This window comes from Echeneis naucrates, chromosome 16 (genome assembly GCF_900963305.1).
Source record: "Echeneis naucrates chromosome 16, fEcheNa1.1, whole genome shotgun sequence".
Lineage (NCBI taxonomy): Eukaryota > Metazoa > Chordata > Actinopteri > Carangiformes > Echeneidae > Echeneis > Echeneis naucrates.
The window spans coordinates 15,023,748-15,049,194 of record NC_042526.1 but is presented as its reverse complement, the minus strand read 5'-3'; the positions used below and the strand labels follow the sequence as shown (position 1 = coordinate 15,049,194).

General features: G+C 40.2%; 3 protein-coding genes across 4 annotated transcripts; all 3 read left to right on the top strand.

Moving 5' to 3' along the window:
• Positions 1-4,764: 4,764 nt before the first annotated feature.
• Positions 4,765-7,377, top strand: rsl24d1 (ribosomal L24 domain containing 1). Its single transcript, XM_029523136.1, has 6 exons — positions 4,765-4,902; positions 6,125-6,238; positions 6,321-6,393; positions 6,481-6,544; positions 6,686-6,771; positions 7,004-7,377. Exons 1-6 carry the CDS (start codon positions 4,822-4,824, stop codon positions 7,078-7,080), a joined length of 495 nt encoding a protein of 164 aa, XP_029378996.1. The 5' UTR covers positions 4,765-4,821; the 3' UTR covers positions 7,081-7,377.
• Positions 7,378-8,024: 647 nt separating this feature from the next.
• On the top strand, positions 8,025-10,078 carry LOC115056609 (cAMP-regulated phosphoprotein 19-like). Of its 2 annotated transcripts, none has more exons than XM_029523175.1 (3): positions 8,025-8,171; positions 8,707-8,829; positions 8,915-10,078. In XM_029523175.1, the coding sequence occupies exons 1-3, from the start codon at positions 8,127-8,129 to the stop codon at positions 9,083-9,085; spliced, it is 339 nt and encodes a 112-aa protein (XP_029379035.1). In that variant the 5' UTR covers positions 8,025-8,126; the 3' UTR covers positions 9,086-10,078. The 2 variants fall into 2 exon arrangements, with proteins under 2 accessions (XP_029379035.1, XP_029379036.1); XM_029523176.1 differs by having other exon boundaries at positions 8,112-8,163; positions 8,690-8,829.
• Positions 10,079-10,822: 744 nt separating this feature from the next.
• On the top strand, positions 10,823-24,525 carry LOC115056060 (unconventional myosin-Va-like). The gene is made up of 40 exons (XM_029522309.1): positions 10,823-11,023; positions 11,356-11,466; positions 12,086-12,257; positions 12,449-12,593; positions 12,675-12,831; positions 12,915-13,058; positions 13,446-13,527; positions 13,630-13,737; positions 13,844-13,950; positions 14,066-14,331; positions 14,422-14,503; positions 14,587-14,727; positions 14,883-15,008; positions 15,285-15,368; positions 15,667-15,792; positions 15,926-16,023; positions 16,137-16,223; positions 16,325-16,433; positions 16,552-16,763; positions 16,849-17,005; positions 17,465-17,704; positions 17,836-18,084; positions 18,418-18,511; positions 18,590-18,732; positions 19,022-19,135; positions 19,713-19,847; positions 19,947-20,003; positions 20,161-20,388; positions 20,504-20,571; positions 20,862-20,936; positions 21,008-21,206; positions 21,640-21,733; positions 21,827-21,970; positions 22,098-22,252; positions 22,357-22,446; positions 22,537-22,687; positions 22,771-23,053; positions 23,591-23,765; positions 23,852-23,932; positions 24,069-24,525. Exons 1-40 carry the CDS (start codon positions 10,997-10,999, stop codon positions 24,219-24,221), a joined length of 5,469 nt encoding a protein of 1,822 aa, XP_029378169.1. The 5' UTR covers positions 10,823-10,996; the 3' UTR covers positions 24,222-24,525.
• The last annotated feature ends 922 nt before the right edge of the window (positions 24,526-25,447 follow it).

Below are 25,447 nucleotides of genomic sequence, written 5' to 3'. Positions count from 1 at the left end.
TGAACCATGAAGATGAAAAGATAGAGTGAGGTTATCAGAAACTGAGCACAAAGAGACAGTCATTCCCTTTGCAGCATAACACCAAGCAAATGAAGCATCCTTTCATCCTTTTTTAAGTTCTCCATTAAGCTATGGATTTTCTTTCCCATCAGTTAAATTTACAATGAAATGAATAGACTCCTGTGTGAAACTGTGCACAATAAAGGAGCAATTTCATGACACTTTAAAACTGCTGGCTGAAAACATGACTCAACCTCAATAGCCATGCTGCTCATTTGAGAGAGTGAAATTAGCTCTGTGGCTTTTTTTTTTTTTTCTTTTTTCCTCACACTTTATAACCAGAAGGTGTGCCAACATTAACCCCACAGCTGGGTTACGTAATGTTCACATTTTCATTGCCTTGCCATTTTTGTATTCAGTTTTTATTTATTTTATGCAAGAACTATTACAGCTGTGTCATTTCTCAATCTAGACAAACATAGGCCACTGATAAATGCACTTTTAATCAAATTTGAAGGAGGTCATCAGTTACTGTGCATGGATACAAATGTACATAATATAAAATACAGCACACAACAAAGTGACGAGGTACTGTTCAAAATATATATCATATATGAAGACAGCTTTGAAGCAAATGTCATCTTCCAGACACACGGTTCTTGGTGTGAAAATGTAAAATCCCTGAAAGCTCCTCAGATAATGAAGCTGCCATTATTTCTTTTACCCACTACAGTGTCTCTAAATCTCCATGTGGAAGGATGGCCTCTCCTCCTGTCTCTCTCCTGTTCCACCTGAAGCAGCAGCCATGATTGAGTTGAGGCGCGTCAAAGAGAGGGTGCGCTGCTTTAGCCTCGGGGGTGGGGCTGGATCATCAGTGGGGGGGTCTGGAAGGTGGCAGTACCTCTGGCCGTCCTCATCGTACTGGTACAGGCGAATGACTCGGCTGCGTCGGGCTGGGCAAGGTAAGGGGGGTGACGCTTTTGCTCCAGCGTTGATGTCCTCTAGTTTTTGACTGCCCGTCTCCTCATCCTCTGTGTCTGTAGATGATGGTGGGGAATCTCTACAAATGTCTTCCTCTCCCTCCTTGTCTCCATCTTCTGCTCCTTCTTTCCCTCTTTCCTCCTCTCTTGCCTTTTCCTCTTCTATTTTACTCTCCTCCCCATCCTCCTTGCTGCTGTTCTCCGGCTCACCTGCCCTCTCCTCCTCTCTCCATCCCTCCTTGCTTTCCATGCTTTCCCTTCCATCTTTCTCTTCTCCATCTTCAATGAACTTGTCCTCCTCTGTTTCAGTTTGACCCCCTCCAGCTTCTCCTAATAGATAGGAACGACTCATCTCTTTTTCTATTTCCACCCTCTCTTCTGCCTTTTTCTCACATCCTCCACTAATTTCCTCCAGACTTTGTTGTCCGTTCTCGTCCAGCAATCTCTCCTCCTCTTTAACATAGTCGCATCCTTCAAGATAGGCAGTTGCTTCCTCGTGCTCCTCTCTTTTGTGCCTGAAGCTTCTCTTAGGTTTGGCAGGGGGAGGTGACGTATTTGATGACACTGTCGTCTCCATATACATGCTACCCTGCACCTGTCTCATCTCAAAGGCCTTGTTGTCATGCATTGGCGGCAAGGCTGTTATGGTTGTGTCGCAGCTATGGTCCAGCTGGTCATTTTGGTGATGTCGTTGAAATGATGATCGTACCTTCGCAGTGATTGCCCCTAAACACCTAAGAGAAAAAGCAGTAGAAATTTGGAATTGCCATTTGCAATATTCAATATCCCTGCTTTAACATTTGGATATTTGATGCTATTTATTTAATATCTGTTTTCTTTTCAAATAAAAACTTAGGTCTACTTAACTTTTAACTTAACTGAGAATTCAATCTGTTTCATGCATGTATTTTGCACACTTTGGCGCTTTTGTTTATTTTTAAGGTGAAAACAATAATTGAAATTGAGTATTTTGTCAGCAATTAATGTTATTTCAAAAACCTTCCCTATTTTCTCTTATGGATATATTTACTTAAAAAGATAATTCCGTCCTCATTGACAGGTTCTCTTGCTTAATGTTTGTGTTTTGCTCTTCCTCATTTTGGTATCCTCAGGTTTGAAACCTTTTCATCATTCCCGACAACATTCAAAAAAAACTCCCTCTTCCCTTATTCAGCGCTGCGAATGTTTAAGTTTACTAGCTGTGCTTGCATCCACTTTTGCCTTGTTTAACAATTGTATTTGTTTGAAAAACAATCTGCAGGCTAATTGAAGAGAACTGCTGTATGGACAAAAGCTGGAGTGCAAGAGGCCTCAACGCACCTGAGAACATGAGTTCTGGTCAGAGCTCCAGTGCTGAAGCCCAGCACAAACGTCACCAGCACTGATGCCGCCACAGCTCCTGCAAACTGCACATCTGAAACAGCCGGCTGATTTTCCTTCTCAGCTCCAGCATTCCTCCTGAGCCTGACGGTGTCACAGCTGCTGCCTTGCTCATATTCACCATGTCCCTCACTGTTTTGATTGTTATAGCCAACGTGGAGCTCGTATGGCCACAGTGTAGTTCCCTCTGAGTGCTGCAGGAGGCAGTAGTACAGACCACTGTGAAGGCTGCTGCTGTTGGGGACCACCAGGCTCCCATCAAAGTTCAGAAAAACTGGTTCCAGTTCACTGTGGACACCAGAGGCCTGGAGGTCTCCAAAGGGAGTGTGCCAGTGTTTTACCACACCTACAAAAAGAGAAGAATCAGTTAAAGGTTAGATAAATATCGTAAGCTAATGCCACGCTGAGATAAATTGAGAACTCTAAATATATTCTGTATTCCTCAAGTCATTTTTCATGCTTTTTGATGTTGAAGGCGTAAAATAGTATTTATGTGACACCTTGGTAAAAATGTGTTCTGTTCTCACTAATATTGCCACAGGTAATCATCAGGCCAAGGCTCACTGATTTTCAAACGCATTTATTTGTTACAGTCACACAAACACAGGCCACCAAGGCTCAGGAGGGTCAGGACTTTCTTAAGAAGTCACTTGACCTCAAACGGGTGCTGCTCAAAACATCATCTTGGAAATCGTATATTAAAAGAGAACAGTCTTCCAGGACTTGTACAGCAGTAATAATACTGAAGGACTTTTACAGATTTACATTTCAAAACTCAAACTGTAAACTCCCCTGTAAATTCCCTTTATGTTTGTTCTCTCTACTGACCTGTTTCCTTTCTGTCTCCACAGTTTAAAGTCAGCTCTACCTCTGAATGAGCTTTGACCCTGCAGGTCTGTGCAATAGTTAGAGAGCGCTGGCCAGCAGTTGTGCTTTGTGGATTTGCTAGGGCAGTCAGAAGAGCAGTGAATGTCAACCACCTGGTTAACATTTTGAACCTGTAGAGGAAATGAGAGTCAGATGTGTTTTAATGGTTAAAGTTCAGTAAACTATAGTCTGTGACAGCTGCCACAGACTTTCTTATGAAACATCTTATCAAACAATAAGATAAAAAAAGACAAAAACAACTTGTATTAAAACTCTTCAAAACCATATTCCGATATACGGAGACAACATTGAAGACAAGCACAAGGTGAAAATCTGGACTACATTCAGCATGTAAAAATATAAACTCCACTCGAAAAGCTACTGTCGTGCCACGTAAGCTAGATGTTAGGTAACATACTTGCCATAACAATTTCCATCATACCAAAATAAATATGTGAACAGCTATTTCAATTCCTTTAGCTTTCCTTACTCGTTCAGCGTAAGTTTAATAAGTGGCCATAAAAAGCATCTGACTGATTCTGCTAAGTGGGAGGGAATGAATCTGCAATTTTAGTCAAGATTCAAAACTGAGTTTCAAGTCATGTTCACACAGAACAGCCCCTAACATACAGAAGACAGTGTCATGCAATGCATACTTAAAGACCAATATGAAAGAGCAAAATATGGAGTTTCACTTTTCATGTTTCTGTGTAAGCAGGTGACACAGTCCGATTCTGATATTTACCTGGATGAATAATTTCTTCTAAATGCTGCCCTGTTATCCTTTGTGAGAGTGAAAGCTTAATCTGATGGACATGCCGGTGTTACAGCCTCCTCTGGAGAAGTGTAAAGTGCAGTTTCTCACATGACAATGAGGATGTCCTCTGTTTTGATGATGTTAAAGATTAATAGCATCCCAGAGACAGAGGCATTTCTTCATGAAGTCACCTGCTTGCTATCCAACACTGGCTGTTACACCACGAGCATTTTCACACCAACCTGAACGCCAACTGTCACTGAAGCTCTCACCTCTCTGCCTCCAGTCATGGAGCGGAGGAACCAAAACTCTCCCCTCTGAATCTACTGTGTGTTTGCATCGAAAACTCGGTCCACTGCTTTGTTGTGGTTTGCTGTTGTCACAATAATAGTTTTGTAGGGTTTTACTTTACACAACTCATACAAGTGTGTGTGTGTGTGTGTGTGTGTGTGTGTGTGCGCGCGCGTGCATGGTGGTGGGAGGGTTGAGTGATGGTGAAATGATGTTTGTAGAGTTCACAATTTATTGCTTGATTTTTATAACATAATTTATTATGTTTTTCTTGTCATTGTGTCTTCGTTTGTTCAAAGTTGAGCATTCTGTGCCTCCATAAATATGAAGAGCATTCATGTTGGGGAATGTGAGTTAACAGAAGAGTAAAACTGAACCGTTTGTTTCATGTTGTGCAGTTAACGGTGCAGTGTACCGGAGGCTCCAGCAGGGGGCAGCAGCTCTGGACGGACCTCCGGCCGCAGCAGCAGCAGCAGAGGCCGAAGAAGAGCGGGAGGGGCGGTCTGGTTGTTTTCGTGTGTTGCACCGCGGCACCGAGCTGTGAAAATGCGCATCGAAAAGTGCTATTTTTGCTCGGGGCCGGTGTACCCTGGACACGGGGTGATGTTTGTGAGGAACGACTGTAAGGTACGGAGCTTTATCTGTGTCTCTGCGGGCCGGTGTTGGGACAGCAGCTCCGGTCGGACCGGTCTGACTGTCCGTGTCGGCCCGAAGCTAACAGGCTAACTTCACGTGCTGGGCTAACTCACGTGGGGAGTCACGGTTAGAGGAGACAAAGAAGTCGGTGTTTAAATGGATTTACGATGCGGATGCCAAACACACTACGCCAACTTTAATATTTGCTAAATGTCAAACCGTTCCACGTGTTAAATAGAACTAAAGTAAATAAAGGACTGACAGCAGCGGGGTTTGGGACTTATTTCACACCCTGAAGGTTTGATATGAGAACTGAACCTGGAGAATGGCGGTAAAAACAGAAAAATGCTAGTCATTTATTTGATATAGTTAGATTCACACCGCGTCAGCGCCATTTTTAAATCGTGCAGATTTTCGACGTGTGGTCACGTCAACACTGCTGCGTGGTGAGAGCCGGGAAGTGCATCAACTCAAACACCACAGTTCAGTCAAAGAAGCTACACCCATTTCGTCCATGCTCCTTGGTACTGTTTTTGGTGCTTGTCTCAGTATCTCCATCAGTCACCTTGTTATTCGTAATGGTTTCTATGGTTACAGGCGTGGATGAACTTAGAGCAGTTTTAGCGCACACCTGCCAACACATCAGTGAAGAGCAGTCACACTGCCCATGGTATAAATTAACCTCTAACTGCTGTTAGCCGGAACAATATTGTACACAAATATTCGTCAATTCGTCAGTGATAGCCTATATTCACTATCTATATTCACTATCAAGAAAACGTTCCCTTGAAGTCTTTTTGACGCAGATGCTTGTGCTGCCACTTGAGTAAAAATAGACTGTAAGTCCTTGTAATCACCTCAAGATGTCTGAACCGATCCTGACAAAATCATAACAAAGGCAAAACGTTATCTTCACAAAGAGCAGTACTGTATTATAGTCGGTTTTTCTTTTAGATTTATTATTGCGCTGCAGTTTTTTTTTTATACATTACAATAACTCTCTGCTTTGACTCTTAGTTCTTGTACCTTTTGCATGTGGCTGACATGAACGCACTTGTCACCCACCGTTGTATCATTTCTTTTTTAAATTTGCACAAACCAAAACCATCCCCTGTTGTCTATTCATGTTCGTCGCAAATCCAGCTTAGTTAGCTTGGTTGGTTAGCTGTTGATAAATTGGTTTTATGATTTTTTTTTTTTTCCTTCTCAATAGTCTTTCAGGTTCTGCAGATCAAAATGCCACAAGAACTTCAAGAAGAAGCGCAACCCAAGAAAAACAAGATGGACCAAAGCATTCAGAAAGGCCTCAGGAAAGGAGTTGACAGTGGTGAGCAGTTTATCAAGAGCACTTCATTAGTGTCATTAGTTTGTTTTACTTTTACTTATTAACAAAGCACACTGTCTTACAGGATAACTCTTTGGAGTTTGAAAAACGCAGAAATATACCTGTTAAATATAACAGAGAGCTGTGGGACAAGACAGGTAATTAATCAATTTGCCTTATACTGACTTAAATGTGTGACTTTGATTTTTGAGATTGCATTCATGCTTCACCGTTATCTTCCACAGTGGAAGCAATGAAGAGGGTGGAAGAAATAAAACTGAAACGACAGGCAAGATTTATAATGAACAGGTGAGCCTTTTATGTTAATATTCAAGGGTGTCTTTTGTATGTCTTCCTTTTTCATCTTATGTCTTCTGCTTTATGGTAATTAATTTTTTATTCCAAAAAGATTTTTACTGTTGTATTTAACTGTTTTTTTGCCTCTTATAGATTAAAGAAGGGCAAACAATTGGAGAAAGAAGAGGCCATCAACGAAGTGAAGAAAAATATTCACCTTATCAAAGCACCACATGCAGGTAAAGAGTCATCAGAATCGCATTGGTCAAGAAACTTATAATGTGCAAGACATTTAATTAGGTGACATAGATTTTTAATATAAACATACTTGAGGATGTGGACAATGTGCAGCACTATTTCAATATAATAAATATTAAAAAGGATACAAAAACAGGTAAACTCCACCCTACTAATTGTCCTTGAGTTAAGGGAATTCTAGCATTGTTTAAACTTTTTTCTTTCTCTCAACAGGAAAGGCCAAACAAATGGAAGACAAAATGGTGCAGAAGTTACAAGAAGATGTCGACATGGAGGATGAGGATAATTGATTTCATGACCAAGGAGAGTTTTGTGTTGTGAAACTGGAGAGCTGGTTGACCTTGTATTATATTTTACTTTTGTTATTTGCAAATGGCAGGTGATGGCTTCAATGACGCATTCAGATTTTAACTGATGCAAAGGGACAGAAAGTGTTGCCCTAACAAAGATCTGCCTTTAAAACAACAGTTAACTATATTTACTAGTAATTTTTTTCCCCGAATTTTCTCTTGCATATAAAGTTTTATAGAAATGCTGGAAATGTATCAATAATAATAATAATAATAAAAAGTTGTGGAGTAAATTTCTTCTGTGGTCCTATTTTACATTTTTGTGGCTTTGAATAAATCTGAGTTGGAGCCAAAATGAATGGTGGGTTGGATGTGTAGATTTTTTGCTGATAAAACACATTTTTGATAGTTGTGTTGATGTAAGAAAAATGAAAGTAAAGTTCACAGCTCTTTGCTTGACTCAAAGCAGAATGCACATATTAGATAATGCAATTACATCCGATGTGACCTATGACTTTCACACTCACACTCCAACTAATAAAATTAATTTTCATCTGAAGTTAGCACCCTAAAAAATAAAGGCTTACAAATTATTATATAAATATAGCAAGTATATTTATCATTATTTTATTGCCCATTCTATTCCTGCACTTGTCTATAAAACTAGGCTATAAAATTGTTTAATTTATTTTATTTATTTAAAGATATAGATGTTGATTTCTACTCTTGAAACATTTCTTATTAGTAGATGAAGGTTAATTTAATAAGAATGCCATGTTTTCAGTATAATAGTAATGTATATAGAGGTTAATGCACTAATGTGCTAAGATTTTTCAGGTTAAACAAAACTAAATCAGGAACAAATCGTGTGGCTTGACTCGCTCTTGTTCGCTGTCATATGATCTGCCCGTCTGGGATCGATTCGCTGGCCTGTTGCTGGACAGGTTGCTGCTCTCGCCCGCCTCGTCGCTGCCTTTCATCGCCCAGAGCTGCGTCCGACGCCTGCACCCTCCGTTTAGAGAGCAGAGTACAGGTCCAGCAACCCTATGTCTGACGAGGTTGAAGAAACGAGGACCGCGGAAGATCAGCAGGTGAAGTGTGGCGACGAAACCCTGATTTGAACGAGTTACCCAGCGCTGCGAACACGCCAAGCTTGGCAAACTAGCTGGCGGTTAGCATCAAGCTAGGTAGCCAGTAGCTAATCAAAGCTAATGTCATATACAATGCTACCATCGGTAATTGGCTAGTTAGCCGCCAGTGTTTCTTGATAAAGTAAAGATAGCAAGCTGTGGTTTGAGAGCCAGTGGGTGTTTCACTCTGGGCATTTGTGAACTCTAAAATTGCTCACCAATATCGGACTATTGCTTTAGCTAAACGTGATAAATTAAATTTCAAGATTAATGCTAGTGCAAACAGTTGGGGAGTTTCCCTCATGGCGGCGCCTGCATGTTATAGAGAATAATCAAGCTGTGCCAGATGTGAATAGCTGACTGTATCAGATATATACATAAATCGATGTTGTGGATTAATTAGTTGCTGGCTGTTGCATTCAAAGAGAGATATCACTGTATTTCACCCATCAGATGAACGCAGCATTTACCATCCATACACTGTGCTCTTAAACAGGAGATGGATGACAAAGTAATCAGTCCTGAGAAAGCAGAGGAGGCCAAACTCAAGGCCAGGTATCCTAACCTCGGAGCCAAGCCCGGAGGCTCAGACTTTCTCAGGAAAAGACTTCAGAAGGGGGTGTGTTTCAGACCTAAGCTTGACCAAGTACTCACTTAATCACATGCCTGCAGTTTTCTTACATTGTGTCCTCTTATTTGTCCAGCAAAAGTATTTTGACTCTGGTGACTACAACATGGCCAAGGCGAAAATGAAGAATAAGCAGTTACCCTCAGCCCCGACAGAGAAGACTGAGATTACTGGGGGCCACATCCCAACACCTCAGGACCTGCCTCAAAGGAAAACTTCAATTGTGGCAAGCAAACTGGCTGGTTGATGGTTTCTGTTTACTACATTGTTACCATTCCAAACCCCACTTCACATCTACCTGCCGTTTACTATTTTATATATATATTTTTTTTTTCAAGGTTGTATGTATTCTCTAAGAACAACTTATGTATCAAGCCAAATACTTGAGAAAAATTGGCACCCATCAGGCACTGAATTGTCAGTGAGTTGTATCAAACCAAGTGGAAGATGTTTCTCAAGCTCTTAAAAGACTGACCGGTGATTGATTTATGAACATGATGTCACTCGTAAATATGAATGGATGTTAATTCTATCTTATTTCCATAGAACATTTTCACTTTTAAGGATATATGCCTTCATACAAATGCTTGTCTAACAACAGTGGAATAACCTGTGTAGAGAACTGTTTTCATTACCACAAAGGAATATTGTCACTAATAATTACAGAGGCAAAAATATTAAGTTATGATCACAGAAGACATGTTATCAGACTTTCTGTGTGAAGTAGAATAATTTACAAACAGGCCTTTCAGTTTGAAACTTTTGACTGTTAACCTGCTCATGTGGAGGCATGTATCTATTTAAAGCATCTATTTAAATGGTGACAAGTGAAGTAATCATCTTCTTTTTCTTATAAGCATCAGATATCTGTCCTCTTCTCTCCTTATTCGATTCTGTGCTTTCAAAGCTCTGAAAGTTAGATCTCTCATACTTTGTAACCAGTTGTATTTTAATTAATTTTAGCAACATTGGTTTGCCAAGACTTGCTGCTTGTTTCCATCTCACCCTGACCTCTAAAATGGCCTTAAAATTATGAACTGTTGTTCCTCTTGAGCAATATTTGCTCCCTCAGTGAGAATCTTAGTTGTGAATCTTGCCTGAAATGTCTGTCACTGTCTGACTGGAATCACTTAGGATTTTATGGAAAGAAACTCCCTTGACATGTTTGGAGTGTGCATGTGCATTTACTGTGCAGTCACACTGTGCCATTTGTTTTGTAAATAAAATAGTTTTGCATAATATCTTATATGTACACTTACTCAATTGAATGTGTCCCTGAATTTTTTTTTTTTTTTACACCGCATTGTTGCAACACCACAAAACTACAAGAAGAGCCTTGATCATGTTACACACTGAAGTAGACGTGGTCTTGAGCCTGCTTGAAATAAGTTACATTCCAGTTTTTATTTAGTTGCCTGTGTGGCACACTTGACTATGAATGAAGGTGCATGGGTTAAAAAAATGCTTGGAATGTAACAAGAATTACAGGTAATGGTAAGTTTTTTTAGCAATAAAAGAAAGCATTACAGATACTAAAAAAAATAATCCAATTTGACTTGAAAGACTGAAGCTTTCAAGTCAAAATTGTTCAACATTGAAAACGTTCTCAACATACATCTTATAGAAATGTGGGGGGCTACATCCACACATTTTCTTTTCCATATGGAACTGACATTGGTCCACGCATAAAAACAGCGGGATATTGGCTGGTTAAAAAAAATGACTTGAGAGGATTAAAAAAGGTTATTTTATATTCACTAATCAAGTGTATGCTAAAAGATAAAGAACTTTAAAACAGGGCGGTTTGGAACTGACAAATAAACGGACGTGTGAGTGATTTAAGTGTGACGCGGGTTGGTCCTCCGCAGCAGCGAACCTCCTCTGTGTCGACATCAGGGAGTGGAGGAGGAGGAGGCGGCTCCGCTGACGCGCGCTCGCTGGCCGCCAGGGGGCGCGCAAAATGCCCGAGACGCGTCTGGGCCGTGACACGCGCCCCTAACAGACTGACAGACAGCCGCGGCAGTTGGGGAGAAAGTCGAGCCAGGAGAGGAGCGAAAGAAGACACAGCGTCCTCCTTCGTGTCCATGTCTCACTGAGATGTGTCCCCGCTGTCTCTGCGGACACAGGAACTCTCTGACGGGTCTCTCAGTTCAAAGACATGGCAGCCTCTGAACTTTACTCCAAGGTAAAGACACTTTGTTGGTCTCTGTCGGCTCTTTAGCTCATTTAACGGTTTCCAACGTAAGTTAACTGGTTGTTAACCAGCTTAATAAAACAGCTGTCAGTCATTCACAAGTGTCCGCTGAACAGCTTTGTGTTTTGTTTTGTTTTTTTTTAAGTTACACATTCGCCTTTCTGTTCGCCTTTCACGTAAATTCCTGGTATCCATCCACATTATATGCATGCCTGCTGACTTGCAGCTAGCCTATCACTTAGGTACATGGCACTGTTGAGCTGTAGTTGCTGTAGATGAAGTGGCTGGATGTCCGTGACCCGGTCTCCCCCTCTGTCCGTCAGTTTGCCCGTGTATGGCTTCCAGATGCAGCCGAAGTGTGGAAGTCAGCGGAGCTTATCAAAGATTATACTCCTGGCGATCTGACGCTGTCTGTGCAGCTGGAGGATGGCACGGTGAGGCATGGAAAAAACACACACACACACACACACACACACACACACACAGGGCACTGAGGTGGAAATGGGTGTGTGGTGTTATGTGCCATGACCAGGTTTTTCTGATAAAAACTACGGGGCAGTGGAGCCTCATAGATCTCTGTGTCAGCTGTTATATTTGAGAAATGCACATAGATTCACAGACAAGACAAATATTTAGTATCTGTGTTTGCAGCGTCGCAGAAATTTAGAGACAGTAAGCCTTTTTAATACACTGACTTTAAAATAGGTGGATTGCTGCAAGAAAGGGTGAAAACCGTGTGCTTTAAAAACTCACTCAGCACTGTTGCTACCTGCAGCTGTGATGTCGAGTTTGGGCATGCACCTCAGGTATGGAAATCAGGCCAAGTATTATCACGCAGAACAAGGGAGGTAAAGTGGTTGACTGGAGGTTTTTGAAAGCCTCTACAGCAGATGCTAATAGTTTGACCATTTGTTTTTAGTTTAGTTCTTCTTTTTTTTTTGTCTTTTCCACAGATTTTTGACCAGTTTGTTTTAAGGTTTTTTCCCAAAATGAAAGTACCATCTTCAAACTCATACTGTAGATACTCAAAGTGAACTTCTTATTGATTTGCAGGAGGTGGAATATAAATTAGACCCCAAAACCAAGAAGCTGCCACCACTAAGAAACCCTAACATCTTGGTGGGGGAAAATGATCTCACATCTCTCAGCTACCTTCACGAACCAGCAGTGCTGCACAATCTTAAAGTGCGCTTTATCGACTCCAAGTTGATTTACACATACTGTGGTAATGTCCTTCTTCTCCTTTGACTCATGCTATCACTGTCACTATAGACTTTGGAGCCCTGTTGACTGTACATCTGACATAATCTACAATTGGTTATGCTGATTATTGTGGCACAGACGCTCTTAAAGGAATACACAGCCAATTGAATGTTGTAGAGTTTAAGTGAGAATTTCTCCCCTTGTTGTACTTAGGAATTGTCCTGGTTGCCATCAATCCCTATGAGAGTCTTCCTATCTATGAAGCTGATATCATCAATGCCTACAGTGGGCAGAACATGGGGGACATGGACCCCCATATATTTGCAGTGGCTGAGGAAGCATATAAACAAATGGCCAGGTTGAACTATTCATTATTTTTAATGGTGATTATCTGAACATCTTTCTGCTGATATCCATATGCTTACATCATTTAATGCAGGGATGAAAGAAACCAGTCCATCATAGTGAGTGGCGAGTCTGGTGCTGGCAAAACTGTCTCTGCTAAGTACGCAATGCGTTACTTTGCTACAGTCAGCTGTGCCTCTACTGAGACCAATGTTGAGGAACGAGTCCTTGCCTCCAGCCCCATCATGGAGGTAACATTTGCCATGGCAGTAACGAATTACAGAATCATACGGACAGGTGATAAAGTTTACTGATACATGTATGTTTCATTTAGGCCCTTGGGAATGCCAAGACAACAAGGAATGATAACAGCAGTCGCTTCGGGAAGTACATTGAAATTGGGTTTGACAAGCAATATGGTATTATTGGGGCTAACATGAGAACCTACTTACTGGAAAAGTCCAGAGTTGTGTTCCAGGTAATTTCATTGGTATGGATTTAACATGCATATTGTCAATTGACTACTCTCCGTGTTTGAAAACTGGCCTTTCCCATCACTCAGTGATAAATTTTGCAACTTGGAGTTAATAGATTTAAATGTTTCGTGTATTGCTGAGTGTATCCTAGCAGCGGATTAGCATACAACATGAAGAACAGAGTTTAGTCCGCCTGGCCATTTACTAACAAAGATTTGTTAAAACATTAGGTTGTGTTTTGTCATTATTTTCAAGACAAAATGTGATGATTTTAGTTTAGCTAAGAACTTTCTGCCCATACATGCATTTAGAGTTGAGAGAGCTTATAGTTTTACTGACTGTATTTTTACTTCTCATTTACTTTTCCCATTCATTTGCATTACTTTCAGGCGCATCGAGAAAGAAACTACCATATCTTCTATCAGCTGTGTGCCTCCTCACATTTACCAGAGTTCAAACCCTTTAAGTTAGGTATGTGAGTCTTTGAAAATGTATTTTTCCACTAGTGCAGTATTAGTTTTGCCTGGTCTGATGTTTTATTAGTTCAATATTTTGTATGATTAATATTTGAAGGTTGCGCCGATGACTTCCACTGTACTAACCAGGGTCAGAGCCGAGTCGTAGAGGGAGTTGATGATGCCAAAGAGATGTCCAATACCAGGAGGGCTTTCTCACTTTTAGGTGAGTGTTATTTGTATACAGTATCTTATGTTGACTAGACAATACAGTCTTGTTCCTGGATTACCTGACTTACTTGACCATAGTTGTTTTATTGTCTTCGCTGCAGGAATCTGTGAAAATGACCAAATGGAAATTTACCAAGTTCTGGCAGCTCTTCTTCACCTTAGCAATGTGGAGGTGAAAGATCAGTCAGCAGACAGAAGCAGCATCACGGTAAATACTGAAAATTATTAAACTGTGCAACAGAGCTCAGTTTTTTTGTGTGTATACTTACTTAATTATATGATCAAACTCTGATCAAGAATGTCTTCTCTTCTTTTATTTCCAGGCAGATAATGCCCACCTGATGATGTTTTGTGAGCTGATGGGGGTGCAGTGCGACGAAATGGCCCACTGGTTATGCCACAGGAAACTCCAGACGACCACAGAAACCTATGTGAAGTCTGTCTCCAAAATCAATGCGGTCAATGGCAGAGATGCCCTCGCTAAACATATCTATGCCAAGCTCTTCAGCTGGATTGTGGCCAGTATTAACAATGCCTTAAAATCTGCAGCAAAACAACACTCATTTATTGGCGTGCTGGACATTTATGGGTATGTGTTCATCCTCTGATTTTTGGCCTTAAATAAGTGCTTCCTAAATGGTTAGTTTTTGTTTGGATTTAACCCCGAATTCTTCTTCAGGTTTGAAACATTTGATGTCAACAGCTTTGAACAGTTTTGCATTAACTATGCCAATGAGAAACTTCAACAACAGTTCAACTTGGTATGTATCGCTGTCAGCTGAACACTGCCATTTTCAGGTTAAAATTAACACATAAATCATTTTAACTACAACCCTCTCTATAGCATGTCTTCAAACTGGAGCAAGAGGAGTACATGAAAGAGGAGATCCCGTGGACATTGATTGATTTCTATGACAACCAGCCATGCATTAATCTCATTGAGGCCAAGCTCGGGGTCCTGGATCTTCTGGATGAGGAATGCAAGGTAAAAGGCCAGATTTACTTTTTCAATTTATTTATTTATTTTTTAACAAAAAATCTCTTCAGCTACTTCCCACTCAGTTTCTCCACTACATTATGTTAAGAGCACATGAGTAATGCCATGACTAAGTGATGTGTCAGCGTTTCCTCTTTCCACAGATGCCCAAAGGCTCAGATGATACATGGGCCCAGAAACTGTACAACACCCTCCTGAAGCAAAATGCTCACTTTGATAAACCCAGATTATCAAACAGAGCTTTCATCATCCACCACTTTGCAGACAAGGTACTTAACTGCCCACTAAACCACAATTATGTCTCCTGCTTAGGTGGCATTGCCCCACAGTGTGGTTTGCATGTTCTGCTTGTATCTGCATGGATTTTGTCCCACTGTCAAGGTTTCTTCCTAAAGTTTCCTCCTAAAGATTTACATACTCACCACAAGTGCTAATGATGCTATTTATTTTAGTTGGACTCATTTGTCTTCTTCACACTCTGGATGGTGATTATGACCTTTGATCTCTTAGTTAAAGAACACTGCAAACTGGTCCTTTGTGCCTAGGTGGAGTACCAGTGTGAGGGCTTCCTGGAGAAAAACAAGGACACAGTCAACGAGGAGCAGATAAATGTGCTGAAAAAGAGCAAGGTGAAAAAGTTTATCAATTGTTCTCTTCTTATCAGTCTTTCCCAGTCAGGCAGTCTTTGTGATGGTCGTAATACAAAATACAGTGTGCCATTTAATGTCAGCAGCTTCCAGCTGCCAAGAGCAAATAACCATTAAGTAATTTTTGCGTTGTAAGTCACCAGGCACACACCCTGGAATTGTTCAATGGTAACTATTGGAGGAAATAGGGCCACTGTTTAATTTTAAATTGAAAACACTGCCATCTGCTGTACGATAACAAAACTTTATTCCACTAATGTGAAAAAAAAAAACTTTTCAGTTTGATTTTTTGCTGAAACTGTTTGAGGGTGATGAGAAAGCAACAAGTTCAACTGGCAAAGTTGCAAGCATCAGTGGAAGGCTTGGTCAGGGTCAGAGGGATAATAAGAAGACTGTGGGACTACAGGTGAGAGCATAAAAAGCATATCCATTGTTATGAAAAATGTTTTTGTGCAGAGGTATAAATGACCTCAATACATTTTTAGAATCCCATGTATTACCATAATCATTTGTCAAGCCCTTGTCATTCTACTTTGTAGTTTCGACAGTCTCTACATCTGCTGATGGGGACATTGAATGCAACAACTCCTCACTACGTCCGCTGCATCAAGCCAAATGACCATAAAGCTCCATTCACGTAAGGAGGATTATTTTGCTCTTCTGATGAGTAAAATTACCTGTAAAAAGTACAGTTGAAAGAGCATTATACAAATTTTTGTGACAGGTGTTTATATATTATCTTTTATAAAGCTTGGATCCTGTGAGGGCAGTGCAGCAGCTTCGGGCATGTGGCGTCCTTGAGACAATTCGGATCTCAGCAGCGGGCTTTCCATCTAGGTAGCAACAATAACCGTTACACAGTGTCATGGAAAGTTTTTCACACAATTATGCAATTTAAACATATATATTTCACTTTCTGATTCATATGACCATTGTAGATGGACCTATCAAGAATTTTTCAATCGTTATCGGGTCCTCATGAAGCAAAAGGACATTCTTTCTGATAGAAAACAGACATGCAAAAATATCCTGGAAAAACTTATAGAGGTGTGTTTCAATTGTGTAACAAAGTCTACATTGTGCAATAACAAAATCAATCTAACTTTCAGAGACCCAGTAAAATATGAAACTATTAAATTTGCTGTGGTTTTTGTTTTGTCTCCAGGACCAGGATAAGTATCAATTTGGTAAAAACAAGATTTTCTTCAGAGCTGGTCAGGTGGCTTACCTTGAGAAACTGCGTTCTGACAAACTGCGTCTAGCATGTGTCCGCATCCAGAAGACGATCCGCTGCTGGTTGGCCCGCAAAAAGTACCTAAACATGAAGAAATCTGCCATCATTATTCAGAGACATGTTCGTGGGCACCAGGCACGCTGGTGAGTGAAATTATGAAACAACAACCAAATAAGACGTTTAGAGGCACTACATATATAAATTTTTTCAAATTTTTTTTTTCTCCAGTTATGTTAAATTTCTGCGAAGAACCAGAGCAGCTGTTGTCATTCAGCGAAACGTGCGTATGTGGGCAAATAGGAGACGCTACCAGCAGCAGCGCTCTGCAGCAATCACCATTCAGTGCTTCTTAAGGGCTTACATGGCTCGAGAGCAGTACTATAAGGTAATGCCCTTAATACAAAAAATGTAGGTATTCCATCATCTTTATGGGAAGGTTTTTATGAATCCAGAATTTTTTATTTTTATTTCTTTTTTTTTTGTTTCATGGAGTTTACACCAACTACATGGGAACTAGCAAAAACTGTAACCAGATTTTACAGGTGCTTCGAGATAAAACAGGAATTCCCTCTTTGGTATATGATTGTAGAGAGTCCTTGCTCAAAGGAAGTCAGTAAGTGCTGGTTTCCAGTTTTAACATTGTTGAGGCAGTAAAAGCTTCCAGCAGTAGTACACAGAGTATGCAAAACTGTTTTAGAGTCCTTAAACTTGATTGTTTAAGATTGCTTGAGAAAGAATCCCATATTTTTGGAGATAATGACACAGGATGTTCAGCTCATCTCTTTTAAATATCCAGTAAAAGTCATTTTACTGTAAAAATTGACATTTATGTCTTTATTTACAGTTGATGTATGAACAGAAGGCCTTGGTCATCCAGAAGTGGGTGAAAGGCTGGCTGGCCAGACTGCATTATAGACGCACCATAACAGCTATCGTCCTGCTGCAAAGCTGTGTACGTCGCATGAGGGCCAAGAAGGAATTAAAGAAGCTGAAAGTGGAAGCACGTTCTGTGGAGCACTTCAAGAAGCTCAACATTGGCATGGAGAACAAGATTATGCAGTTGCAGCACAAGATAAATGAGCAGGTGAGTATTGGGAAACTATGCAAATAGTTATTTACTCTGGAATCTACCATTAAAATAACATGTTGCTTAAGAAGCATTGCGTCATTGGGAGTTGTATCACATGCACAGCATGTGTGTGTCTCCCCCTGCAGCAAAAAGAAAACAGAGCACTCACTGAGAGGTTGAGTGCTGTGGAGAAGACCCAGACTGTGGAGAAAGAGAGACAGAGCAGAGAGCTTGAAAACCTACGTAGATCAGAACAAGAAGCCACAGCCAAGGCAGCAACACTTCCCTCTCTACTGGAGCAACTCTCTTTCCTTCAGCATGAGTTAGAAAAAACTAACAGAGAAAAAGATGACCTGGAAGAGCAAACAAAGGTCTACAAAGAGGAGACACAAAAGGTAGGCCTACTACACAGTTATCTAAGTTTATGTTTGACTGCATGGACGTTTCCCTACGTGGTGCTTCAGTTTATTAGGAATTTTTCTCTCTTCCTGAAATTGTTTTCAATGTACTTTTTTGTTTGTATTGTCAAGAATGGAAAAATAGAATAGTCCTATATTTGGGTCTTAGACATTCACTTATATTAAGGAGTACAACAGTGGCCTTTCTTTAGCTGCAAAAAAATCATAATGAGCAGCACATTAGCAATTTGTAGTCTTTGGGTCTCTTCTAAATCCTGAAGCACTAAAATGAATAAGAACAAACACATGATTTTTCTGCTCTTGAATCAGGTGATAGAAGAGCTTAATGCAAAAAACAACTTGTTGAGCAGCAAGAAAGATGAAATGAACACCCTAATCCTTGATCAAGCCAGGCAATTAACAGGTAATGAACAGTTCACCTTCTACCTTTACAGTCCACCAGCACCAACTGAATCAAGGATTTTTTTTTTTTTTTTTGCAGAGATTAAAACCGATTCTGAATATACGAAACAGATGGAGAAGAACTTGAGTGAAGAACGCTCTCGCTACCAAAATCTACTGAGTGAACACCTCCATCTGGAAGAGCGACATAAAGACTTGAAAGAACAGATGGATCTCAGTATTGTGAGGATTTTTATCTTGACTTTATTTAATTTTCAAATTGTCTGTTGATATTTGTTGATTTGTAGATTTAAACATTTCAAGATGCTTTCACAAACCAGAATCGCTTAGAAACTCCATGGCTGCACAGAACTATTATACACAATGATATTGGCAAAACCAAGAAGAAAAAATCCATCATCTATTACATTAAAAAAATTATTCACATGATAGAGCAAGTTCAGGCCCGGATAATTCCTTTCGTAACATACTTTTGTAAATTTTTATTTTTTTTTCCCTCATCCCTAATCAGAGTACAAATAAATCTGGTCACAAGAGGAGAGATTCTAACTACAGCAGTAACTCATCTGAGTTTAGCCAGAGCTTAGGCTCTACCGAGGGAGAAGACAACTCTGAATTAACAGAGGTAAGGCAATAAATCACAAAATATTATGGTGCATATATCAGAATTGTGGCAGAGTGACACATTTCTCAAGGGGCTCCTTTGGAGTAACACCAACTCACCCCTTTGTAGTATTAAAATTGGATGAAGCAGACTTGTATTGTCTATATTGACAAATAACAGCTGTGAAATACAGTCATTTACAGAGAACATTTTCACAGAAGATAAGTGTTTATTGATGTAAAATTTGGTCTTTAGAGAGTCTCTCTAGAGACTTGAATAACTTTACAATGTTGACATGATCAGCCTAAATTAGCTTTGTAATTAGATAGAGCTTTTCTTCATAATTTGAATTCACATGACAGCATCTTAATACTTTATTTTGGTCACACAAACAAAGGGATGGAAAATGGGGAATTCTGGATATGCATTTTATTTGTGTTGATTGATTTAAAGCATACTTCAAGGAACTGAATATACATTCTTTGAGCCAGCGGCGGAAAGACTTTCCTGGCTCTGTCTGTGTTATAATCCTATTAGTGAAGCATTCTAGTTAAATTGTGGAGAGAACCATCAGCCAATGCTTGCTGTGTTTTTTCAGGATGAGAACCAGCCAGCGGTGGACCTGTCTGTCCTTCTGAAGCTCCAGAGAAGAGTGAAGGATCTGGAGCAAGACAAACAATCACTTTGGCAGCAGCTGGATAAGAGAGAAGAAGCTCGACAAGAGAAGGCAAAGGTATGTCCTGAAACGCCAGATGTTTGTATCAGTACGCCCTTGGTTCTTTTCTGTTCTTCCTTGTTGATATTTACATTATGTGTATGTTTTTCTAAAAAGGAAGTGGAGGAGCAGAGAACTGCTGGAAGAGCAGAACTAGATTTGGAAACATTGAAGGTATGTCTGTTCCAACCCTCTTTCACTTCCTTGGAACAGGTGTCTAACTTGCCTTTGTGCTAAAACACTGAAAAACTAATAGAGATAAAATGTACATGTATTTGTAGATTTTTTTAATTTTTTTTTATTTTAAGGCTTCTCAAATGTCTTGTTCCAGCGGCAGGAATTGGAGACAGAGAACAAGAAGTTGAAGCAGGACCTAAATGAGCTGCGGAAGTCTCTGACCATTGAGAACAGTGAATCATTGCCTCCTGCTCCTGGCTCCCTGCCCTACAACATACTTTTAGAGCAGCTCAGTTCTTCCAATGACGAGCTGGAGATGAGAAAGGAGGAGGTGCTGCTCCTTCGATCACATATGGTCCGCCAAGAAGCTCTTAAACACAAGGTGAGAAAGTACATTTTCTTAAATTCACATATTATAATATTCATTATTTGTGATTGACAAACTTTACATCTAGCTTTAATTATAAATAACTTATTCCATTTCTACTGACCTTCAGGACTCTGCCTTCAGAGGAAGTGTAAACTTAGATCTCAATGAAATTCCCTCATTTCAAGATGTTGAGAGGTAAGACTACCTCAACAGGGTTACAACAGGTTGACATAAATCCCTGCTATACACTGCTGAGGTACTGAAAGATATATCATTAATAATTGTAGCTCATACTGTCCTGTGGTTTCCCAAGATACCAAGACACTTGCATTGGCTGCTTTAGTTTTGGAAGAGTTTTAAATGGTATTCTGTGTGGTGTTAGGAAAGTCTTAAATCTATCATGATGAACCAAGCAGAAAGTTGCTTTTAATTTGAATCTGGAAGTGGTGGTAGTGTCATCTAAATTTTCTGATGCTCCTCCACAGAACCCCTGACATCCATACTCTGAATGAAGATGGAGAACTGTGGCTGGCTTATGAAGGCTTGAAAGAGACCAACAGGTAATCGTCTGTGAGTGCATTCCGGCATATGACTGGAATTGGATGCTATCTTTCATCTCTTCATCCTCCAGGCTTCTGGAGTTACAGATGCAGGAGCAGGAACGTATCCATGATGAGAGGGGTAGGAAGCTGCTTGAGGAGGTGACCAAGTTAAAGAATGAAAAGGTCCAGCAACAGAAGCTGTTGGCTCAGAGCCTCGACCTGCCTGAAGATGCCCGGATTGAAGCGTTCCTGAAGCTTGAAATCACACGGCTCACCAGTGAGAACCTGGTGGGTTTACTTGATGACTTTCCTCAAACTGAAGATTTGTCACTTTGCCTTTAATAGATTACTATGTTTTTCTTTTCAGAATAAGACACTGAAAAATAAACAAATAAATATATATAGGACATGATCTGCATCATTAGAAATTATAGTTTTATTGTTAACCCACATATGATAAAAGTTAGTCAACTTTTAGAAGAAATTGTGTTTTTTTTTTTTTTTTTTGTTTACTCAGCAAAGAATGGCATATAAACAAATTCATAGAAATATAGAAGGGAAGGTATTTTAATGTGTTTGTGTTTCTACTGGCTGGTACAAATGTTCACCATATTTCTATTTAGTGATATTATAGATTAATAGTCCTATATTTGGCCCAAGTCTGAATGTTTAAAGTGCTCTTTGCCCCTCGCTCTAATCCAATATTATTGAATACTTATAGGAACTCATGGAGCACCAAGAAAAACAAGACAGAACCATACGCAAGTTGAAAAAGCAACTAAAATTTTACATGAAAAAAGTTGATGATTTTGAAGGTAATCACATGTTTCTGACTGTTTGCTTAATATAATTTTTAGATGATATTAGCATCTTGGCCTTGCTCATGGTGTGTCTCGTCCTGTGTTTAGTGAACACTCAGCAAAACAGTAAAGTCTACACAACAAATGCACCTGCCAGTTCAGTACAAATTACCCGTAAGGAAAGAGAGTACCAGGGCATGTTGGAGTACAAGGAGGGTGACGAGAGCCGCTTGCTTAAAAATCTGGTTGTTGGTATGTAGAATTTATGTTGCTCGGGCTTATCATTTTCTCAGCTGTTTTAGATTTGTACGCAAATGTTTTTTTCTTAGATATAGGACACATAATTGGAGTATTTGTCTGACATGTGGTTATCTCTCAGATCTGAAACCTCGTGGGGTAGCAGTAAATTTCATTCCTGGGCTTCCAGCCTACATCCTCTTCATGTGCTTACGATATGCAGACAATGTTAATGATGAGCACAGGGTCAGCACTCTGCTCAATTCCACCATCAGCAGCATCAAAGGGGTCATTAAGGTGCAGTAAGTTGGTGTACAATTTTGAACCATGTAATGGCTAACTAACTTGTCTTTACTTTGAATTAATTTCCATACTGATATTAATTTCTTTCTTTTTTCTAGAAAAGAGGAAATGACTTTGAAGTTGGTTCGTTCTGGTTAGCAAACACATGCCGGTTACGGCACTGCATGAAGCAGTACAGTGGAGATGAGGTAAGCTTGAGAAGGTTTTGATGCCACACTTACAGCTGGACATTTCCCTAAATTAACTGTGCACATTAATACAACCACTGTACCCTGCAGGTCTTCACAACGCACAATACTGCTAAGCAGAATGAACACTGCTTGACCAACTTTGAACTATCAGAGTACCAGCAGGTTTTTGGTGACCTGGCCATCCAGATCTACCGTCAGCTCATCAAATGCATGGAGGAACTCCTGCAGCCCCTTATAGGTTAGGAGACATTACATAACAACGAAATCACTTAATAAAACAGAATATGAATATGTTCTTCCCTCAATTTGTGTGATATGTAGTGGCCAGCATGCTGGAGCGTGAGACGATTCAGGGAGTTTTGGGGTCCAAACCAACAGGCCTGAGGAAAAGAAGCACCAGCTTCCCTGAGGAGGATGCTGTTACTGTTGAAGTCCTCCTGCAGCGTCTCAGCCTCTTCCACACCACCATGACTCAACATGGGATGGACTCAGACCTCATTAAACAGGTGGTAAAGCAGCTGTTTTACATTATCTGTGCGGTCACCCTCAACCACCTACTGCTGCGGAAGGACATGTGTTCCTGGAGTAAAGGGCTGCAGATCAGGTACAGTCTCATCTTTATTTCATGTAATTAAATTACAGGAGGAGTGGAGTATGGATTTGCTTTCTCAGGTGATCTATCATTGTCATTGCTGTGTTTCACATTTTTAAATCATAGTTTTTCCCATACAGTATACACTTTAGGCACCATTAATCAAATATAGTCAAAGTATCTAAAAAATTATTTTATCTACATTTCTACAAAATTCTGACTGACACAAAAATGTGAATTTTGTTTGTAATGAACAATCTACGGTCAGTGGAATAAAAACTTGTGAGATTATACTATTTGGCCTAATGAGGGCGTTGTAATTTAAACTACAAAAGTAGCAGACCACTTTCGTATAAACACACATACACACTTGACTTGAGCCTTTGCTGGTGCAGAAAAAAATGGGTTCTTGGATGACAAAGACACAGTGACACGCCACATAGTTCTGTCTGTGATGATGATGGATACAGAAAGAGCATGCTTCATACTGCCACCTGTGCAGCACCTTCATTTAATCCGAATTGTTTCCCACAATGCTTCTGGCTTTAGGTACAATGTTTGGCAGTTGGAGGAGTGGCTGACCGAGCGTGAACTGGCAGACTGTGGTGCCAAAGAGACTTTGGAGCCACTCGTACAGGCTGCACAGCTTCTGCAGATCAATAAGAAGACAGATGCAGATGCCCGAGCTATCTGCAACATGTGCACTGCGCTCACTACAGCACAGGTATGTTGTCAGGAAACTTTTGGCCTTATTAACCAATCATCATAATGCTTTGCTAGTGTTTGAGTATTGTTTGTGTTTTTTGGTAGATTGTGAAAGTGTTGACGTTGTACACCCCAGTGATTGAATTTGAAGAGCGAGTATCAACCACTTTCATCACAACCATTAAAGTGAGTATCTGAAAGTTTATGTCATAAACTTCGTCAAGTCTGATGACAGGATGAAGTGAAATTTTCCTTTTGATCACAAACACCCCACTAACTAACAATGTCAAATTTACAATGTCTGTGTTTTCTCATATTTTAGGACCTTTTGAAAGACAGAGTTGAGTCATCTACTTTGATGATGGACGCTAAGAAGATCTTCTCCGTCATGCTTCCTTTCACACACTCTTCTGTGGCCCTGGAGACCATCCAGATCCCTGCCAGCCTCAATCTGAGCTTCCTCACCCGCGTGTAGACCAGTGGCCACTGATGCTTGTTCCCTGAGTTCTGTTTACTAGTGTAAAAGAAACAACACCAACAAAAAAAGACTTTTTCACCATGGTTCCTACCTTTTCTAATGTTGAAACACTGAAACCGGTGTTGAAAATGTCTCAATGAAATTCAAGAAAACTTTTATATTTGTAACTGTATTTCTGTATCTCCTAATATTAAGTGATGGTATTTATTTCACAACAGGGAGAATGAATTGAAAATAATTTAAGTAGCGCTTAACCAGTTATAATGTTGCTAGTCTTATTAAAGGCCAGCTTTCAGTAAAATGGTTCGGTGTGCTTGTTGTATATCTGGATCACTGTTTTTCTCCTAAGTTGTCTGCAAACAGTGGCTTCTCCATTTTAGGTGGCTGATATATTTCACTGCACTAAGGTGTAGCCAAATACTGAAAGTGTTTACTCAAATACAAGCAGTTACCAATTATCTCAAACAGATAAAAAAAAAAGGTAATCTACAGGTATAAGACCGACTTTTCAGTCTGTGCAACTTCTGGACTTTACACCCTCAAAACACTGAACAGGACATACGCTTTCTCTCATATTCATCATTGCTGTTTTTTGCACAGTAAACCATTTAAAGTAATAATAATAATACAAAATCAGCATCATTGTGACCAACCTTCTCAGATGTGCAGACCTGGAACATTTGATCGTTTACATGTTACAAAGTCCTCTAAAATGTTTCAGCCTAATTTCACTGATACTGAGTCAGTTGGTCCAAGCTGGTTAAAATGTTGCCTTTCTGTGTCTTTTTTGGTTTTGTTTTGTTTTGTTTTATGGAACAACTTGTGGTAAAGCAGGTTGAATTGTGTTCACACATGGCGAGCTGTATCCGGTTTCTTTTGTTGTCACAGTCCTTGATCAAACCAGCACACCCTCCCTGCAGCGCCGCTGTCACAAGACGGGAGGGCGGGATCAGGCCTCGAAGTCCGCAGCAGGTGAGCGGCAGGAACGCATCCCGGAAGAGACGAGGCCAGCCGGGAGTCCCAAGCCCCAAGGCCTTCAGCATAAAAGCCTCTGGTTCCCGAAGTGTGGACAAAATGTTTCCCAGCTCCCAACCTTTGAGGAGGCCATGTCCTCTGACCCTGCCGGACAGGTCAGGGCTCCATTTTCGGATTCTTTGAATGTTTATTTTTCCACATGGAAAAATGTTGAGACTAACAAATATGTGTTTATCCAAACAAATAAG

Excerpts from the sequence above, each read along its gene's own strand:
- LOC115056609 (XM_029523176.1), top strand. The coding sequence starts at position 8,127 with ATGTCTGACGAGGTTGAAGAAACGAGGACCGCGGAAG. Across the intron at positions 8,164-8,689 it reads AGAAACGAGGACCGCGGAAG|ACTGTGCTCTTAAACAGGAG; the intron begins ATCAGCAGGTGA and ends TACCATCCATAC. Across the intron at positions 8,830-8,914 it reads GGAAAAGACTTCAGAAGGGG|CAAAAGTATTTTGACTCTGG; the intron begins GTGTGTTTCAGA and ends TTATTTGTCCAG.
- LOC115056060 (XM_029522309.1), top strand. The coding sequence starts at position 10,997 with ATGGCAGCCTCTGAACTTTACTCCAAG. Across the intron at positions 11,024-11,355 it reads CCTCTGAACTTTACTCCAAG|TTTGCCCGTGTATGGCTTCC; the intron begins GTAAAGACACTT and ends TCTGTCCGTCAG. Across the intron at positions 20,389-20,503 it reads AAGAAGCTCTTAAACACAAG|GACTCTGCCTTCAGAGGAAG; the intron begins GTGAGAAAGTAC and ends ACTGACCTTCAG.
- rsl24d1 (XM_029523136.1), top strand. The coding sequence starts at position 4,822 with ATGCGCATCGAAAAGTGCTATTTTTGCTCGGGGCCGGTGTACCCTGGA. Across the intron at positions 6,239-6,320 it reads CAGGAAAGGAGTTGACAGTG|GATAACTCTTTGGAGTTTGA; the intron begins GTGAGCAGTTTA and ends ACTGTCTTACAG. Across the intron at positions 6,545-6,685 it reads GCAAGATTTATAATGAACAG|ATTAAAGAAGGGCAAACAAT; the intron begins GTGAGCCTTTTA and ends TGCCTCTTATAG.